This window comes from Brassica napus, chromosome C5, assembly GCF_020379485.1.
Source record: "Brassica napus cultivar Da-Ae chromosome C5, Da-Ae, whole genome shotgun sequence".
Classification (NCBI taxonomy): domain Eukaryota; kingdom Viridiplantae; phylum Streptophyta; class Magnoliopsida; order Brassicales; family Brassicaceae; genus Brassica; species Brassica napus.
In genome coordinates, this window is record NC_063448.1 from 21,465,001 (window position 1) to 21,481,022 (window position 16,022).

General features: G+C 35.5%; 2 protein-coding genes across 5 annotated transcripts; one reads left to right on the top strand and one right to left on the bottom strand.

Annotated features, from left to right (window-relative positions):
• The first annotated feature begins 7,217 nt into the window (after positions 1 to 7,217).
• Positions 7,218 to 9,095, top strand: LOC106370538 (nudix hydrolase 25-like). 4 transcript variants are annotated; one of them, XM_048756565.1, is made up of 6 exons: positions 7,218 to 7,387; positions 7,766 to 7,833; positions 7,943 to 7,993; positions 8,285 to 8,386; positions 8,484 to 8,578; positions 8,660 to 9,095. In XM_048756565.1, exons 2-6 carry the CDS (start codon positions 7,768 to 7,770, stop codon positions 8,880 to 8,882), a joined length of 537 nt encoding a protein of 178 aa, XP_048612522.1. In that variant the 5' UTR covers positions 7,218 to 7,387; positions 7,766 to 7,767; the 3' UTR covers positions 8,883 to 9,095. The 4 variants fall into 4 exon arrangements, with proteins under 4 accessions (XP_048612522.1, XP_013665989.1, XP_013665990.1 ...); XM_013810535.2 differs by having other exon boundaries at positions 8,294 to 8,386; XM_013810536.3 differs by having other exon boundaries at positions 7,304 to 7,387; positions 7,763 to 7,833; positions 8,294 to 8,386.
• Positions 9,096 to 10,089: 994 nt separating this feature from the next.
• Positions 10,090 to 12,583, bottom strand: LOC106372077 (pyruvate dehydrogenase E1 component subunit beta-2, chloroplastic). The gene is made up of 4 exons (XM_013812206.3): positions 12,292 to 12,583; positions 12,108 to 12,223; positions 11,976 to 12,004; positions 10,090 to 11,272 (listed from the first exon to the last, which is right to left on the bottom strand). The coding sequence occupies exons 1-4, from the start codon at positions 12,383 to 12,385 to the stop codon at positions 10,300 to 10,302; spliced, it is 1,212 nt and encodes a 403-aa protein (XP_013667660.1). The 5' UTR covers positions 12,386 to 12,583; the 3' UTR covers positions 10,090 to 10,299.
• Positions 12,584 to 16,022: the final 3,439 nt, after the last annotated feature.

Consider the following 16,022-nt stretch of genomic DNA (forward strand, 5'->3'; position numbering starts at 1 on the left):
ATACAAAACAATATATTACATATAAATTTGAATAGCATATGTCAAACCTAAAATTAAAATATAAATTGGTTTGGTTTGAATATTTGGATTGAGAATCAATAGATATTTTAAGTATTGTTGGTGTTTTGAGTATACTTTAGCTATTTTAGACATGTACTTTTGACTATTTGTATATATTGATAAGTATTTTGGACAACTTAAAAGTATCTTATATATTTTGATGTTCTTAATATATATTAAATCTAAAAATATTTAATATATATAGGTATATAAATCAATTTCGGATATAATCGGGTATCCGAAATACTTCGGTTCGGATCGGGTTCGGTTTCGGTTCGCTAAATACCAAAATTTTAAATCCATTCGGATATTTAATCAATTTCGGTTCGGGTTCGATACTACTTTTTCGGATCGGGTTCGGTTCGGTTTTTTGCTCAGCCCTAGCCGGCAGTGTTGGTTGTTACTCTGGAAGAAGTGCGGGTGTGTGGGTTCTCTTTGTTGGCTTAGATGGTTAGTAAGAAGCTGTTGTAATTATTTTAAGGGATGTAGTAATTATTTTTGTAAATCCTTATATTCCATGTTCCAAGTTTTCATGAGTTCTTGTTAATTAACTCCCGGATTGTGCCACTATCTATTATCATAACAGAATATCTTTTCACATTTCCAATGATGCTCTTTTGTAAACAATATAGGGGCTTGTGATCTGATTCTCGTCAAAGGAAGAAGCGCTTTGCGTACGCTTTAGAAAATAAAATATGTCAATCTTTGTAGCTACAACTCTGTCAATGTTTTTATCTGGTAGTTGTTGAGATAAGCTTGAAATAACTTATTGTGCAAGTTACCTGATTCTATTGAATTATAGAAATAGAAAAATATTTATTCGTGATTCCTAATGAGTTTAGGAAAGTTTGAGTTATATAAGGAGATGCAAAGTGTGTTGCATAACTCATACTGTGAGCTTTAGTTTTGAGGTTATATTCTAAACCAATAAGAGTTGAGTTCGTTTTAATTGTGTGCGACGCAATTCTGTGTGTGTGACCTAGGGTTCATTGTGTGAGTGACCTAAGGATAATCGTGTGTGACATGGGCTTGATACAATAAGTGGTATTAGAGCTTCAGAAGAAGATATGGGAGATTTGATTCCGGTTACAAGGAGGAAAGAATGCGGAGGTTCTTCGTCTATAAAGTGTCCAATGCTCACCTCAAGCAACTACACGGTATGAGCTATGAGAATGAAGATACTGTTGAAAGTGCATCAGGTTTGGGAGGTGATTGAGACAGAGTCTGCGGACGGTGATAAGAATGACATGGCTACGGCCTTGTTGTTTCAATCCATTCCTGAGGCTCTCATACTTCAAGTTGGAGAACTTGATACAACAAAGAAAGTGTGGGATGCGATCAAATTAATAAACATGGGAGCAGAGAGAGTAAAGGAGGCACGACTTCAAACATTGATGGCTGAGTTTGATCGGTGAAAGATGATAGATTCCGACAACATTGATGATTTCGCTGGAAAACTTTCAGAGCTTTCATCAAAGTCCGAAAATTTTTTAAGTGTCTTCCAAGAAAGATATACATACAAATTGTGGCTTCATTGGAACAAGTGTTGGATCTAAACACTACGAGTTTTGAGGACATAATAGGTCGTCTAAAAGCATACGAAGAGCGTGTGTCTGAAGAAGAAGAAGCTGAGGAAGAACAAGGGAAATTGATGTATACAAATGCAGAGAATCAAGGTAATCAACCTAACCGATGCTATAATAAAGGTGCGGCTAACTACAATGGACAACAAACTCGTGACCACAACAGAGAATACAGAGGCGGAGGTCGAGGAGGACGCTTCTATAACCAAGGGAGAGGTCGTGGAAGAAATTTTGATTACTCAAGAATCACGTGCTATCGTTGCGATAAGACTGGACACTTTGCTGTGGATTGTCCGGATTGCCTACTAAAGCTTCAAGAAGCTCACGAAACAAACAACACTGAGACACAAGATGCAGAGGAGCTGATGATGCTTGAAACCGTTTTCTTGAATGAAAAATACGTTGTGCCAGAAATATATGAGACAAACACTGGAGGAGAAAACATATGGTATCTTGACAACAGTGCGAGTAATCATATGACAGGAGATAAGAGATACTTCTCCTTAATCAGTACTTCGATCTTGAGAAAGGTCAGATTTGGCGACGACTCACGTATTGATATAAAAGGCAACGGGACATTATCATTCATTGATATGAATGGCGAGTCAAGAAAGATGACAGGCGTGTATTACATTCTAGATTTAAAGAGTAACATAATCAGTCTAGGTCAAGCTAATGAAGATGGTTGCGACATACATATAAGAGGAGAAGAACTAACAATGCATGACCAGAACAGGAAGTTACTTGCTACAGCACCGATCGTTAAATCGGCTTTATAAGGTTCGAATAGGATTAAAACAGTACACAAGTCTACATTTAACTAGATCAAGCGAGTCAAGAAAGTGGCATGCAAGACTTGGGCACGTAAACCTTGAGACGATGAGAGCAATGATACAAAGAGAACTCGTGTTGGGGGTTCCGAGTATCAACATTAAGAAAGAGGTATGTGGATCATGCCTAAAAGGAAAACAAGCAAAGTGTTTTCTCAAGCAACACAATACCAAGCAAATAAGAAGCTTCAGCTTTTACATGGGGATTTATGCGGTCCAATAACTCCAAGTACTCAAGGTGGTAAGAGATATATCTTCGTTGTCATTGATGACTACACAAGGTATATGTGGACTATCTTGCTTGAGAAGAAAAGTGAAGCCTTCACGAAGTTTAAAAGGTTAAGGAGCTTAGTGGAACTTGAGGCTAGAGACAAGATACAAACCTTCAGAACAGATAGAGGAGGGGGAGTTTACCTCCACTGAGTTCAATGTTTACTGCAAAAACGCGGGGATTAAGAGGCATCTTATAGCTTCGTACACACCACAGCAGAACGGCATAGTCGAGAGGAGAAACATAACCTTACTAGAGATGACAAGAAGCATTTTGAAACACATGGACGTGCCAAACTACTTCTGGGGAGAGGCAATTCGATATTCAACGTATCTCCTGAATAGAATTGCTACAAGAGCTCTAAAGATAGGACTCTGTATGAGTTGTTTCATGAGAAGAAACCAAACATCAATCATCTCAGAATCTTTGGATGTATAGGATATACGAAGATTGAGAAGACACAATTGAGAAAGCTTGACGATAGATCAAAGATGCTTGTGAACCTTGGAACGGAACCAGGATCAAAGGCTTATCGGCTATATGATCCACAAACTCGCAAGATAGTAGTAAGCCGAGATGTTGTTTTTATCGAGTTGAGAAGCTGGGATTGGAGTAAAATTGATCGTGAACAGAGACAAGATGAGAGTTTTAAAGTTACACTTGGAACGTATGGAAATCGTGGGCTCCAAGATAACTCTAGTACATAGTGTACATGCGAGATCAAAAGGATCGAAGAGGGTCAAACAGAGACTGTTGTAGACGAGCAGTACGGATCGTCTGAGCATGACGAACCAGAAACTGAGGAAGAAGAAGAAACTCATCCTGTCTTGAGGAGATCAGAACGTCAAAGCAACAAACCAAAGTATTTAGACGACTATATCTTGCTTGCGATAGAAGAAGGAGAAAAGCTCTTGCTATGCCTCAACAACGAGCCACTGAATTATGGAGAAGCAAGTGAATCAAGAGAATGGACATTAGCATGTGAAGATGATATTGATTCTATTGAGAAAAATAATACATGGGAGCTAGTCGAACTCTCATATGGAATCAAGCCAATAGGTTTGAAGTGGATCTTCAAGATCAAGAGAAATTCAGATGGAGTATCAACAAGTTCAAGGCTCGACTTGTTGCAAAAGGATAAGTGCAGCAATATGGGATAGATTTTGATGAGGTCTTCGCACCGGTGGCTCGACTGGAAACAATCAGACTTCTCATCAATTTGACAGTAGCTTACGGTTGGGAAGTGCATCACCTTGATGTAAAGACAGCATTCTTGCATGGTGAGCTTAAGGAAGTCGTGTATGTTTCACAGCTAGAGGGGTTCGAGAAGAAAGGAGAAGCGCGTAAGGTGTACAAACTCAATAAAGCTTTATACGGATTGCGACAAGCGCCAAGGGCTTTGAACACAAAGTTAAACAATATTCTTCTCGAGATGGAGTTTAAAAAATGTACGAAGGAGCCATCTGTGTACCGAAAGATGATCAACGGACACCTCCTTGTGGTTGATGTCTATGTAGACGATTTATTTGTTACAGGAACCAACAAAGGAATCATCGATGAGTTTAAGACAATGATGGCTGCGAAGTTCGACATGAGTGATCTTGGAAGATTAACTTACTATCTAGGGATAGAAGTATGTCAACATGGAGAAGGGATAACATTGAATCAAAACCGATATGCACAAAAGATTTTACAAGAAGCCAGGATGAGCCAATGCAATCTTGTGCATACACCGATGGAAGCTGGTGTGAAGCTGTCTAGAGCAGATGAAGAAAGAGAAATTGTCGCCACAAAGTTCAGAAAGAGCGTTGGCTGCCTAAGATATTTGCTTAACACACGTCCAGACATGGCCTATTGTGTCGGAGTGTTGAGTCGCTATATGCATAGTCCAAAGGAGTCGCATGGTGCTGCAATGAAACAATGTCTAAGGTATTTACAAAGCCCTACTAGTCTTGGCTTGTCGTTTCAAAGGATCACTTCGAAGGTACCAAGGCTTCTTGGATACAGTGATAGTAGTTTTAACAATGATCTTGATGATGGCAAGAGTACTACGGGTCACATCTTTTATCTTGGAGAGAGTCCAATTACTTGGTGTTCACAAAAACAAGATGTTGTTGCGCTCTTGTCGTGTGAGGCAGAATTCATGGCGGGAACTAAAGCTGCAAGACAAGCGTTATGGCTGCAAGAGTTGCTAAGCGAGATCATCGGAGATCGTTGTGAGAAGGTCACCATACGAATTGATAATCGGTCTGCTATTGCTTTGACCAAGAATCTTGTTTTTCATGGAAGGAGTAAACATATACATTCTCGATATCACTTCATACGCGAATGTGTGGAGAGGAAGTTGATAGAAGTTGGGCATGTACCTGGCACTGAGAAAAAGGCGGACATTCTAACCAAGGCGTTGGGAAGAATCAAGTTTTGAGAAATGAGAGACTTCATTGGCATGCAAGATTTGGAGAAAAGAGATTTCAAGCTTAAGACGAAGAATGTTGAGATAAGCTTGAAATAACTTATTGTGCAAGTTACCTAATTCTATTGAGTTATAGAAATATGAAAATATATATTTGTGATTCCTAATGAGTTTAGGAAAGTTTGAGTTGTATAAGGAGATGCAAAGTGTGTTGCATAACTTATGAGTTGTGAGCTTTAATTTTGAGGTAATTTTCTAAAGCAATAAGAGTGGAGTTCTTATTAATTGTGTGTGACCCAATTCTGTGTGTGTGTGACCTAGGGCTCATTGTGAGTGACCTAAGGATAATCACGTGTGACATCGGCTTGATATAATAATAGTGTGCATATGTCTTGTACATGTCAATGTATCATAACTTCCAAGCAGAGCACTGGGGATTGTAGTCTGTAGAATAAAATTCAGTTTCTTTATGGATCTCGTAACGTGTCTCCATGACGTTTTATATCGTTAGACTCCAGTTACAACATTTGATTTTACCAGCATCTAATCCAGCCTCGGCCATTCCAATCATTCTTTTAAATAAGACACTCACTGATACTTTCATTCAGTATATACATATTCGTATAGAAAGCTTATGATTAGTAACAAAATGAAGTTACGCTTTATTATCGCAAAATATTACTAAACCACCATTTATTTCATTAGGAGAGTCACTACCATCTAACCAGGACGAGTTAGTCTGGTGGTATACGGCTTGTGGTTGCAAGTACGGCCCCGAATTCGACTCGCACTGGCCACCGAAGATTTCACATGGATTATTCGACCCGAGGAGACTAACACGTGACCTAATCCATACCAAATGATCGCCAAAGGCTATAAACCTGCCACGTGGCTAGTCTGGATCCACGATGTGGAAGCCAGGAAACTCCTCGTAAATATCAAAAAAGAATCACTACCATCTCTTTCTTTGGTTTATGTTTAATTATCCTAAACCACGATAAAGAAGATGGTGGCAGCTTTCCCTTTATTTATCACCCGTGATTGAGTGGAGAGACAATTGATTACCAACCATACCTATTTGTCGTAATTAATAATGACAAAAACTACACAACTTAACAAAATGATCACTAATTCACTATTAAGTCAACTCCCTGGCTTCCCCACCACCTGGCTTCCCCACCACCGCACGTTCGTCTCTCTCTCTGTCCACTCATTGACTCCATCTCCCAATTTTTCTTCGTTCGCTTAAAACATCCAAGTTCCTTTGTGCTAACTTACTTTCCACTTTCCAGGCCGTCTTGTTAACATGCGCCGACCTTTATATCATACTCTCTCTCTTGTATTCTAGTTTTTTCGCACATTTTAATAAAACATATTAAATTTGAATAATTTTTTGTGTTTATTTTTTTCCACAATTTTAAACCAATAAAAAATCAATTAATGCAATTAAAATTTTTAAAGTTTGCAATTAGTTAATAAAAGATGCATTAAAAATGTAAAAATTGAATCTTTTAGAAACAAAATTTTTCTATTGAATATATATCTTTAAAGAACGGAGGAATTATATCACTACCCTATTATTTCCCAAAGATTATATATTTTCTGCCAACTTGCTAATGTCTTTCTTTTTGTCCTTGTAAGAAAAATATTGACAATGACATCAAACTTTCTTAAAACAACTAAAATAATCGTCCACCGTGAAGCGCCACATCACGTTTTTTCTCCATCAAAATACAACTTTCGATTTCATTATTTTCTGCATATGCACATAGTATATATTCCCCAGCAAAGTCAACCAATTTTACATAAGTAGTTAACAAATGCGAAATTTGTTCATGTTGTCAACTAATTTAAAATTTATAACCAGGTTTTATATTAAACCAAACAAATCAAAAACTGGAAAAGAAACGTTGACAAAAAACTGTAAATATTAATTTTGTCTTTATAAAATACACGTGGCAGCTAAATTTAAGTTAAATAAGTCATCGGTGGGCCCCGACCAACATAAACAGTTAAAATAAGATGTCAAATAGTCAGAGTCAGAACACAGAAAAGGAATAGGCTGGTATATCAAAACGTTATCGTTTTAAAAACCGAATCCAATTCTCCATGTATATAATAGTATGAAAAGGTATACGTGTGCTTTCTTACACATGTTCTTCTTTGTAGCTTCCTTGGGTTAAAACTTTTCTCCTGCTTTAAAGAAGTCAAAGCTCAGAAAAAGGCAAAGGTTTGTTCCTTCGTTCGATTCTTGATTTTTTATTCTAGATCTGTACGTTTTAGATTTGCTCTTTGTGTTCACAAGTGTTTTGATTTGTTTTCTTCGGTCCGAAAGTATAACAATAGAAGAGTTATTAGGTTTTATTTTAGGAAAATCTGTTCAAAAGTTCTAAGATCTGCTAACAGAAAATTGAAATCTCTCTCCCGCCTTCGTTATTTGTAGTAACATAAAAACATTTCTGGATATGCAAGAATGAAAACAATAATATAGGTAGCGTTAAGTAGATAGAGCTAAAAAAAGGAGTAGATGAAGCTAAAAATTCTTATAATTATATACCACATAATCTCCTGTCTTGATGTATCAAGTGGTGAATGTTGCTTTCAGCAGGAATGGAGAATCTACCTCCTGGTTATCGTCCCAATGTTGGTGTTTGTCTAATCAATTCAGATAATTTGGTAACATTATTTTCAATCATCTAATTCAGCTCTCTCCTAAATTACTGGTTTGCCACTGGTTAGTAAAACTGAATTTAGTTTGTGACCTTTAATTATGTATGGTTCTCAGGTATTTGTAGCTTCAAGATTGAATGTTCCTGGAGCATGGCAGATGCCGCAGGTGTGTGTTTAATGACTCAGTTGACTTATGAAGTTTTCGCGTTTTCCATATGTTTATCTAGTAGTATATCCTAATGTGTTATATTTTTTGTTGTTTTAGAGAACCTGTATCATATTGCTGAAATTTTAAACACCATTCTAGTGTTATAGATGGTTAAGATTTGATAAAGAATTTTAACAAGATGTTTGTCGATCGGTTAAATTCATAGCAGTTTTAACGTACTGAGAGTCTTAACATTTCTTGAAAACGTTCAATGCTCTGAAGTTTTTTACAAAGCTCACTAAACCGAAGATGTTACAGGGAGGCATTGAAGATGGAGAGGATCCAAAGTCAGCAGCCATGAGAGAGCTACAAGAAGAAACTGGAGTCGTTTCAGCTGCAATCATAGCTGAGGTCTCTACTCTTTACTTACTAACACACCACAGATGATTTTGAATCAGAGCCATTTACCAATGATTTTCTCTCTGTCGTCTTAAATGTCTTAAAACAGGTTCCAACTTGGTTAACATATGATTTCCCACCGGCAGTAAAAGCAAAGGTTAACCGGCTCTGGGGAGGTGAATGGCATGGTCAGGCGCAGAAATGGTGAGTCTTCAGTACCTCCTAAATTAGGACAAAGTGTTTTGCAAGAGAGAATGAATGGTTCAATGTTTTGAATCCACACAGGTTTCTAGTGAGACTGATAAACGACGAGGATGAAAGAGAGATCAATCTAGCTAACAACGAAGCGGATTCAGAGTTTGCGGAGTGGAAGTGGGCGAGACAGGAAGAAGTGGTAGAGCAAGCAGTTGATTACAAAAGGCCAACGTACGAACAAGTCATTAAGACTTTTGGTTCTTACTTGAATGATCCAGGAAGAGCTGCTAAATGTAAATCTGCCAAGTGGTGATAAGGAAACCAATGTTTGTTCTGTTCATTTTTGTAAATTGGTTATTGGTACTAGAAGGTTTTGGTTTTGCTTTAACTTGGGGTTTATTGTAATAAAGTCTTGGTCTGGATCCACAAAAAGGGTATGGCTTGTGTATGTCCTTCTAACTTATAACTAAGTGTAAAGAAAATGCAAAGGTTATGATTATTCTAAATAGTACATGTACATTGTTTATATTCAAGTTGTATTCTTGTAGCTAATTTGAAATATATTATTCTACGTTTATTATTTGTAATATTTGTTAGTGGAACTTAGATTTCTGTAGAGTTCGTTGATTTTAAAAGTTGAGAGATTTATTAAATTTGGAAAGAATTGTAGAGAATTTTGTATTTTGTGAAAATCTATGAAAATAAAGTAATGTAATGATTATAAGAATTCAATGGAAACATGTAGTATTCTCAATATCTTGTTTGGTGAGTTAAAATGTTAATAATTCTAACTCCAAATAACATTTACTTTAATAGATTTGTAAAATCGTAAAAATCTAAACTATTTGAATAACAAATGATTTTGTATAGAATTATAGAATCTATAAACCAATAACACTAGACTTGAAAATTCTAAGACTCATTATAATTTCAATTCCCACTAACACCCTTTCTCGTAGATAATTTGCAAACTAAGTTAAATCTTTGTATCATTTATTGCATTTATTCATCTTTTATTGCACTATTTTTTCGAATCCATTATAGTCAGTGTTTTTAAAACCGGACCGGAAGCTTAACCGGAAATATTTTGGGTCACGGTTCAATATGGTTCAACCGGGTCAAACCTGGTTCAATAATATGGTTTAATATTTTTTTAGTATGTGAATATAAAAGTAATATTAGTAAACATGATGCATAGCTAAAATATAAATCAATTTTGAACATAAAATATTATAAATATAAATTAGTTTCTTGTTTATATGAATGGTTTATAGATTTTCGATAGTTTTAGTGGTTTTTATTGGTTTAATAACTTTGAAATATAATCCGGCTATGTGGCCGGTTCATGGTCGAACCAATTACTAGACCAACCCGGCTATATAACCGGTTCACGGTCGAACCCGGTCCGACCATCGGATCGGTCCGGTTTTAAAAACACTGATTATAGTAGTACTCAAAACACAAATAGTCAAGTTGTATCCTATGGTGAAAAATGTCTCTCATTCGAAATCTGTAGACTATTTTTAAAACATAATAAAATTCTGAGATTCAAAATAAAAATGTAGGAGATAAATTAACAAAGTTGCAAAATCATATACCCAACACAACAAAAGAGAACAAACATTTAACAAACCCAAACCACTTGGACAAATTCTTACGAACTAAGTTAAAGACAAAGGAAACTGATAGGAAAATGGTAAATAATGGTTCACCGGATAAGAACATGAATTTCACTGGCAAAGCTGCTCAACTGCGGTCACGATCTGAGCCGGTTGAACCACAGTCCACTCTTCCAGAGTACCAGCATAAGGCGTAGGAACGTCCTGAGAAGACAAACACATCACCGGAGCATCTAAATAGTCATGAAAGTTCTCATTAATGGCAGCCGTAAGACTAGCTCCAATCCCACCGGTTCTCATACACTCCTCCACTATCAAAACCCTATGCGTTTTCTTCACCGAGTTCCCAATCGTGTAAAGATCAAACGGCTTCAGCGACCTGATGTCGATAACCTCAGGGTCATACCCTTTGTTCACCAGAGTTTTAGCTGCCTGCATCACATGGTACCTCATCCTCGAGTAAGTGAGGATGGTAATGTGCTCTCCAGGTCTGACCATCTCAGCTTCTTCAAGGTTACAGATGTACTCTTCGTCCGGGATCTTCTCTTTAAGATTGTAAAGCAGAACGTGTTCAAACAGAATCACAGGGTTCTCACTTCTTATCGCTGCTTTCATCAAGCCTTTGGCGTTGTAAGGAGTGGAGCAAGCAACCATCTGGATCCCAGGAATGGACTGGAAGTAAGATTCCAGCCGCTGCGAATGCTCAGCGCCAAGCTGGCGTCCCACTCCACCGGGACCACGGATGACGACTGGGATTGTGAACTGGCCACCAGATGTGTAGTGAAGCATTCCACAGTTGTTGGAGATTTGGTTGAAGGCTAAGAGGAGGAAACCCATGTTCATACCTTCGATGACGGGTCTTAGATCAGTCATGGCGGCTCCAATGCCCATACCAGTGAAGGCGTTTTCACAAATGGGAGTGTCGAGGACCCTGAGGTCGCCGAATTTATCGGCAAGGCCTTTGGTTACTTTGTAGGATCCTCCGTAATGGCCAACGTCTTCACCCATGACGCATACATGTGGATCTCTGTCCATCTCTTCTTCCAGACCTTCCTGAAGAGCCTCGAAAAGCAGTAGTTCATGTCTGCAAGTTCATATGACAAAAAAAAAAAAAAAAATTGGTTATACAGAAAAGGCATCTAGTTTACATGGTTAGAGTATGAGCATTGAAACACTGGACTTTCGAGGTAGAGCAGGAAATGTGTTATTCTTTACAATAAAGAAAATGAACATGTGAGAAACCAATGGGCTTATGTTGAAATGGAAACAAGTAACAGATGAACTGGTTTGCTTGATCAACACAAACATTTATCTCATGGATTTGAAACAAGTAACAGATGAACTGGTTTGCTGAAAATTTATCAGACATGAGATAAATGTTTTGATGTAAAATATTCAACCTATAAACAACATCTTTTGCTTGATCAACACAAACAAAGACATGACTCAGTGGGAAGAATACAAAAACAAAGAATGCAATCCTTTTTTACCAAATATCAGCTATGGATTTGAAAACCAATGTCTCTGGAAACCTCCTAGATCTCACACCCTTTTCAAAAGAGAATTTGTTTCCTAATCTATAACTGGCCAGGATGCACAAAAAAAGAATAACAACTAGCTGCTCTCTGGCTTAACTTTGATTCCCATTGACATGCAATGCTGCAACCTATGTTGCTGTATAACAAAAGATATAGATTTGTTCAAGCAAGTATCTAAATCCTTCAATCAGCAAGTCATGCTAGAGAATTAAGTTGAGGAAAATACAGATTCCAAATTGCAAAACGTACCCAGTGGTCGCTGATGTGTCCGCCTTCGTCTACCAAAAAAAAAAAAAAGAACAAGCTGTAAATTGATTGTAGATTCAAAGGAGAAACTCTAAACACACAACAACAAAAAAATGAGAGGACAAAAACGCATACCGCGACAGCATTATTAGCAATCAATTTGTGAGAGTGACGAAGACTGAGGCTAGAAGAGCCAAAGCTCTTACTCCCATCATCAGATCCAGCAGCGACAATGCATCTCTTGCTCCTCCCTGCATCAAAACCCAAACTGCTTTAGATCTTGCAAATCCTTCGGACCAATAGAAATCGAAATTCGAACCTGGAAGATTGGTGCGAGATCGAGCAACGAGTTTCTTGGAATTAAACGTCGATAAAGCCGTAGCAGCTCCAGCTCCATGGATTATAGCAGACATTTTTTTTTGCCACGGAGCTCGGGACAATTAAATCTTGGGGGAATATTGGTACAGTTATATATATAGCTATGCAAATTACAAAAAAAAAAAAGTGTATATAAAACAGAACAATGGTAGATTCAAAAGAGTGACGACGCCGAGCGGAGATATCGATGAATAAAATTTGATTTATTTTTATTTTATTTTGCCGAATTATATTGTGCGATCAAATCTACATGTTTACTTTGTTTTCATCGTCATCTCATGTTGTGTAAGAAACCAATAGCAACGCGACACCTGGTATTTTCGCGATGTATTGACAAGTGTTTACATCTGAACAGTAGCAAATATACTACTCAATAAACCAGCCTGCAGAGAATAACGATGAGTTCGCGTTCGCTTAACCACCTGGACCAAACCTTGACTACATCCAAATTTTCACTAAGCTACGGTTTTATTTGGTTTGCGTTTTCGGACTGATGGGCCTAAAATGTATGAGGCCCATTAATAAATAGAACAGTTCATTAGGCACACCTATAATCCATCCCGTCAAACAAAAGAATATTGTATTCAATTCAGATTACAGTCAAGTTTTGGTTTGGTTTCTCAGTTTTTAAAATTTTTGATTTAGACATATTATATTAGGACTTTTTCTTGGATTCACCCCCTAGGGTGAACCTTTAGGTTCACCAACCAATAGAAAGTTGTCATTTTAGATCTAGTATCTTTTAATTAAGGAAAGAAAATAACTTGCCAAATTATATTATGCTATTAAAATAAAAAATAAAAAAATTAAATAAATAAAAATAACAATAGTTCTAAAAAATATTATTTAAAAAAAATATTTATTTTTAAGATTTAGAGTTTAGTGTTTAAGATTTATAATTTAGAATTTATCCAAATGTTTAGTGTTTTTCCAAGAGTTTAGGGTTTACCTAAGGGTTTAGGGTTTACCCAAGGGTTTAGGGTTTACCCAAGGGTTTAAGGTTTTCCCAAGGGTTTAGGGTTTAGGATTAGAGTTTAGGGTTTAGTGTTTTGTTGACAACATGTTTAGTGTTTTTCCAAGGGTTTAGGGGTTTACCCAAGGATTTAGGGTTTAGGATTTGAGTTTAGGGTTTAGTATTAGAGTTTAGGGTTTAGTGTTTTGTTGACAACATTTTTTTTTTTGAATTCGTTTTTTATATATTATTTTTATTTATTTTAAAATTTTATTTTGAAAAAATAATATAATTTGCCAAGTTATTTGGTTTCCATAATTAAAAGATACTAGATTTAAAATGATAATTTTCTATTGGTTGGTGAACCTTTAGGTTCACCCTAGGGGGTGAACCCAAGAATAACTCTTATATTAGTGTAAGGTTTCAGTTTTAAATACTTTCGTTTTTAGTAGTTTATTACGTATTAAGATCGGCACGCGTTACGCCTATAATATACTTTATGTGTGATGTATATAATTATATTATTGTATATTTTCATTGCATGTGTTTTATGGTGCTAGAGGTGTATAATAAATTAATAACGTTTATGTTTTTCAAGAATGTTTGGACGTGGAAGGGTTATATATGTTAAGATTTATTGTGTTTGTTTTTGATGGTTGTGTCTATATTAAAAGTTTGTGGCGTATACTATATTATAAATGTTGGATAAGTTCTACGTGGTTATTTCTGGTTGTATGTTTTTATTATTTTACCAGTTTTATAGAATTTTATTTCATTTAAAGTACTTTTTATTTTTAATTATTATTAAAATTTAATATACATTTTTTTGGAAAAAAGTCCGTTTTTTCTCGGTTGTTTGTAGAGCATGTTAAGCCTTTGTAACTATTAAAAATAAGATTTTATCTAGGTACAAAGTTAAGATGTTGAGATTTTAGATAGAGATTAAAAATATAGATGAATTAAATCTACTTCTTTACCTTTTAAATGTACCTTTGAAAGAGAACGTGTCAATACTAATATGAGAAAGCAAAACAAAACTAATAGAGATCACCCATGGATGAAAATGATTGTATTTATCGTCTGAACTGACCAATATTCTTCACACTTATATACATTTTCACTTTAATCTTTTCTACTCTATGTGTAGATAAATTATAAAATTTTGAATATACAAAAATCATATGAATAAGGATGGTGAAGATGAAGAATAACGTTGAAGGTCTATCCATCAAAGAGGTCAAAGGCGAGTTTGGTTTAGAGTCATTGTCATCTATTTTGTATTCGTTTTTCTTTCCTGTAATTAGTTGATTATTTTGTCTATGTAAGATGTCTAAAAAATCAAGAAATTTGATCCGCTCTAAGAAGCCAGAACTTATTGCGTCTGAACCATGGTGTATCCAATGTGAAGGTTATTGTTATTAGTCTAACCATTGCAATCCATGTAGCTCTTTTACCTTCTGCACAAAATCCATAGGTCTCTTATTTTATATTTCACCGTTAGCTTAGACGCATTTTTATTTGCTGAAACACCAGGGAACCGCATGCTAAGTGAGATGTGGCATGGATTACAACTCCATCTGAAATTCCTATTGCTAAAACGGTAAAACATGTGTAAGATTCAATCATATATTAGAGATACATGCAACATTTATACACAGGAGATAAAGATTCAAAATATTCATCAACTCCAACTTCAACTTGGAGTTATTTGATACCCACCACCGTCTGCATCTACTAAGATTTAGTCAATTCCAACTTCAAAATATAGCCTTGTTTATATTAGAGATAAGATTTTTCAAATAGGTAGTCTAGAGATCAATTTAATTTATTTAGATTAATTTCTTTTAAAGTTTATGTTGATTATAGTTTATTTAAGAATATCATTTTTGTAAGTTTACATTTGTAAGATACTATTTCTTTAGTTCTGTTAGTTAAATTTTTATATTGATTTTCCATAAAAGTATTCTAAATATCAATTTAATTTCCTTTTAATTTTTTTTTATTTATAGTTCTTTTGATATTGGTTTTCATTTTGCTTTAAGATATGAAGTTTTGATATTAAATATTTAATTAAAATTATTTTTATATTTTTAGAGTTAACCAAGACATCAAGCTAATTTTCTGATAGTTTTTAGTTTATATATTAATTTTATTCTGTTTCGATAAATACAAAAATTTGGTTTATATTTAAAAAATAATAATTTATTTTTCAGTTTTTTTTACGTTGATTTTCTAAAATATTTTGTCAAACATAATTTTTTTTTTTTTTGGCAATATTAAGTGAATCTTACTAATACTCTCTGCATAACCGTTTTTACTCAGATATTGGCCTTGCCTATGCATTTTTCACTCACAACGTCATTGTAATGTAAGCTACCAGTTGATAGCAATACAAATGACCTTATAATTATTGTATACATTTACTGATAGAGTCTTGAAGCTGTGTGCCCATTTTCACACTTGCAATTGCTGACTCTCTTTCAAATTTTGCATTTGATCTTGCTCACGTTCCTAAAACATAAACCAATGTTTTATCTTGCTCATTTTCCTAAAACGTTAAACCAATGTTTGATCTGCATCTTGACTTCTTTGTCGCTAAAATATTCTACAAAGTTCCCATTAGCATTAAAGTATCATCCATCTCTCCCTCTGACTAAAAGCTTCAATCTGGTCCATCATTCTACAATAAGATAACTGCATTAGCATGACCCCAGTCTGGA

What these genes read in the sequence shown, in the direction of transcription:
- LOC106370538 (XM_048756565.1), top strand. Translation starts at nt 7,768, where the DNA reads ATGGAGAATCTACCTCCTGGTTATCGTCCCAATGTTGGTGTTTGTCTA. An exon ending in GAGCATGGCAGATGCCGCAG is followed by an intron (nt 7,994 to 8,284) that starts GTGTGTGTTTAA and finishes ACTAAACCGAAG; the next exon opens with ATGTTACAGGGAGGCATTGA. An exon ending in CAGCTGCAATCATAGCTGAG is followed by an intron (nt 8,387 to 8,483) that starts GTCTCTACTCTT and finishes GTCTTAAAACAG; the next exon opens with GTTCCAACTTGGTTAACATA.
- LOC106372077 (XM_013812206.3), bottom strand. Translation starts at nt 12,385, where the DNA reads ATGTCTGCTATAATCCATGGAGCTGGAGCTGCTACGGCTTTATCGACG. An exon ending in ATCTCGCACCAATCTTCCAG is followed by an intron (nt 12,224 to 12,291) that starts GTTCGAATTTCG and finishes GTTTTGATGCAG; the next exon opens with GGAGGAGCAAGAGATGCATT. An exon ending in GACACATCAGCGACCACTGG is followed by an intron (nt 11,273 to 11,975) that starts GTACGTTTTGCA and finishes ATGAACTTGCAG; the next exon opens with ACATGAACTACTGCTTTTCG.